Genomic DNA, 2,011 nt, shown 5'->3' with positions numbered 1-2,011 from the left:
TCCTGCACGGCAACGCCTCCCTGCTCTTCAAAAGGACAAAGCCCGCGGGGGAGAGCGGCGGCCACGGGCCCCCTCACCCCTCCGAGAAGGCCAGCAGCATCCAGTCCCGCCCGCTGCCCTCCCCACCCAAGCTGCTGGCCCAGGAGTCACCCGACGGGCCCTACGAGAACAGCGAGGGTGGCTGGATGGAGGACTATGACTACGTCCATCTCCAGGTGGGCACAGGCTGAGAGGGGGGGTGTTCTCCTTGCCAAGGGGGTTTTTTGGTGCCGGCGGGGTTGCCTGGTGTGCCAGGGACCTGGTTGTGGTGGGGCTTCTGCCGCCCATGTCTTGGTTTTATCCTCCACCTTGAGGGCTGTGAGGAAAAAGCTCCTTACTGTGAGGGTGGAAGAGCCCTGGGACAGGCTGCCCAGGGAGTTCGTGGTGTCTCCTCCTCCAGAGACATTCCAAACCCACCTGGACGTGTTCCTGTGGGATCTGCTGTGGGTGATCCTGCTCTAGCAGGGGGTTGGACTCGGTGATCTTCAGAGGTCCCTTCCAATCCCCACCACTCCGTGACAGGGCTGTCCCAGGGCAGGTGGGGGCTCACTCCCGGCAAGGCTGGTGTTGCTGACCCCCATGTCATGGCCTTTCCTTCCCCGCAGGGCAAAGAAGAGTTTGAGAAGACCCAGAAGGAGCTGCTGGAGAAAGGCAACATCATCCGGCAGAGCAAGGACCAGCTGGAGCACCAGCAGGTAACGGAGCTGGGGGGTGGGCAGGTGCCATGGGGCACAGCTCTGGGGATGGGCAGGGGGCTTTTGGGCCTTGTACCCTGCACTGCCAGTGTGGACCACAGCCCCTTCTGGTGTGGCTGTCCCCGTGGTGGGTTCTGGCTCACCTCCCCTACCCGTGGAGAGGGGCACCAGCACCCTGCTCCTGGAGAGGAACCTGGCACTGCTGTCCTGCAGCTGGCACTGACCCTTGGCAGTTTCCCTTGGGGGCACAGCTGTCACCTGGGGCTGGTGGTGGCTCTGGGTGGCTCAGCGGCTGTCCCACCTCACCTCCCACCCCACCCCTCTTACCGCAGCTGAAGCAGTTTGAGCGGCTGGAGCAGGAGGTGTCGCGTCCCATCGACAACGACCTGTCCAACTGGAGCCCCCCCCAGCACTACAGCCCGGCACGGGGCGGTGGGGCCCTGTGTCCCGCCGACCGCCAGCTCCTCCTCTTCTACCTGGAGCAGTGCGAGGCCAACCTCACCACCCTCACCAACGCCGTCGACGCCTTCTTCACCGCCGTCAGCACCAACCAACCCCCCAAGATCTTCGTGGCCCACAGCAAGTTTGTCATCCTGAGCGCCCACAAGCTCGTCTTCATCGGGGACACGCTCTCCCGCCAGGCCAAGGCCCAGGACGTCCAGCACAAGGTGATGCACTACAGCAACCTCCTCTGCGAGATGCTGAAGGAGATCGTGGTGACCACCAAGGCCGCCGCCCTCCACTACCCTTCGCCCTCCGCCTCCAAGGACATGATGGAGCGTGTCAAGGACCTCGCCAACAGCACGCAGCAGTTCAGGATGGTGCTGGGCCAGCTGGCCGCCATGTGATGGCCCCAGGGGCTGCTGTCCCCTCCCCGTGGCCTCCACCCCATCCCCAGACACCCGTGCCCCCCTCCACGTGAGCCCCCTCTGCCCGGTGCGAGTGGACATGTACAAAGAGACTCCCACGCTCCCCGGGGGCCTGGGGCTCTGCTGGTAGAGGGGGTGAGGGGCTGTAGCCATCATTCCCCCTTCTTCTTCTTCCTCCCTTTGGCCAGAAGATTGGTTTTGGAGCCGTGCCCGTGACGAAACAAAGCTGGGAGGTGGATTTGTGCCCCAGTTCCCTCCCTGTGGTCCGTTCTCTCTCTGTCTCTCTCCTGGCTGCTCCTGGAGGCCATGGGGCTGTCCCTGCTGAATGGAGATGGATTCTGTGGCTCTTGGTGTGGGCTCTCGAGCCACCTCTGGTGGACCCTGGGTTGTGAATGGGGTGGCAGCCAC

The 2,011-nt window shown here is 64.0% G+C and overlaps 1 protein-coding gene across 1 annotated transcript in view; it reads left to right on the top strand.

The window, feature by feature from the left end:
• The window catches only part of BCAR1 (breast cancer anti-estrogen resistance 1), a 3,390-nt gene extending 1,808 nt beyond the window's left edge, over nt 1-1,582 (top strand). Inside the window, exons 5-7 of the mRNA XM_009994902.1 lie at nt 6-215; nt 645-734; nt 1,067-1,582. Of these exons, the coding sequence (XP_009993204.1) occupies nt 6-215; nt 645-734; nt 1,067-1,582 (816 nt within the window). The remainder of the gene's footprint in view (nt 1-5; nt 216-644; nt 735-1,066) is intronic.
• The last annotated feature ends 429 nt before the right edge of the window (nt 1,583-2,011 follow it).

This window comes from Chaetura pelagica, unplaced genomic scaffold (assembly GCF_000747805.2).
Source record: "Chaetura pelagica isolate M959 unplaced genomic scaffold, ChaPel_1.0 scaffold93, whole genome shotgun sequence".
NCBI classification, from domain to species: domain Eukaryota; kingdom Metazoa; phylum Chordata; class Aves; order Apodiformes; family Apodidae; genus Chaetura; species Chaetura pelagica.
Note: the sequence above shows the minus strand (reverse complement) of the source record. Positions and strands in the feature narration are given on the sequence as shown.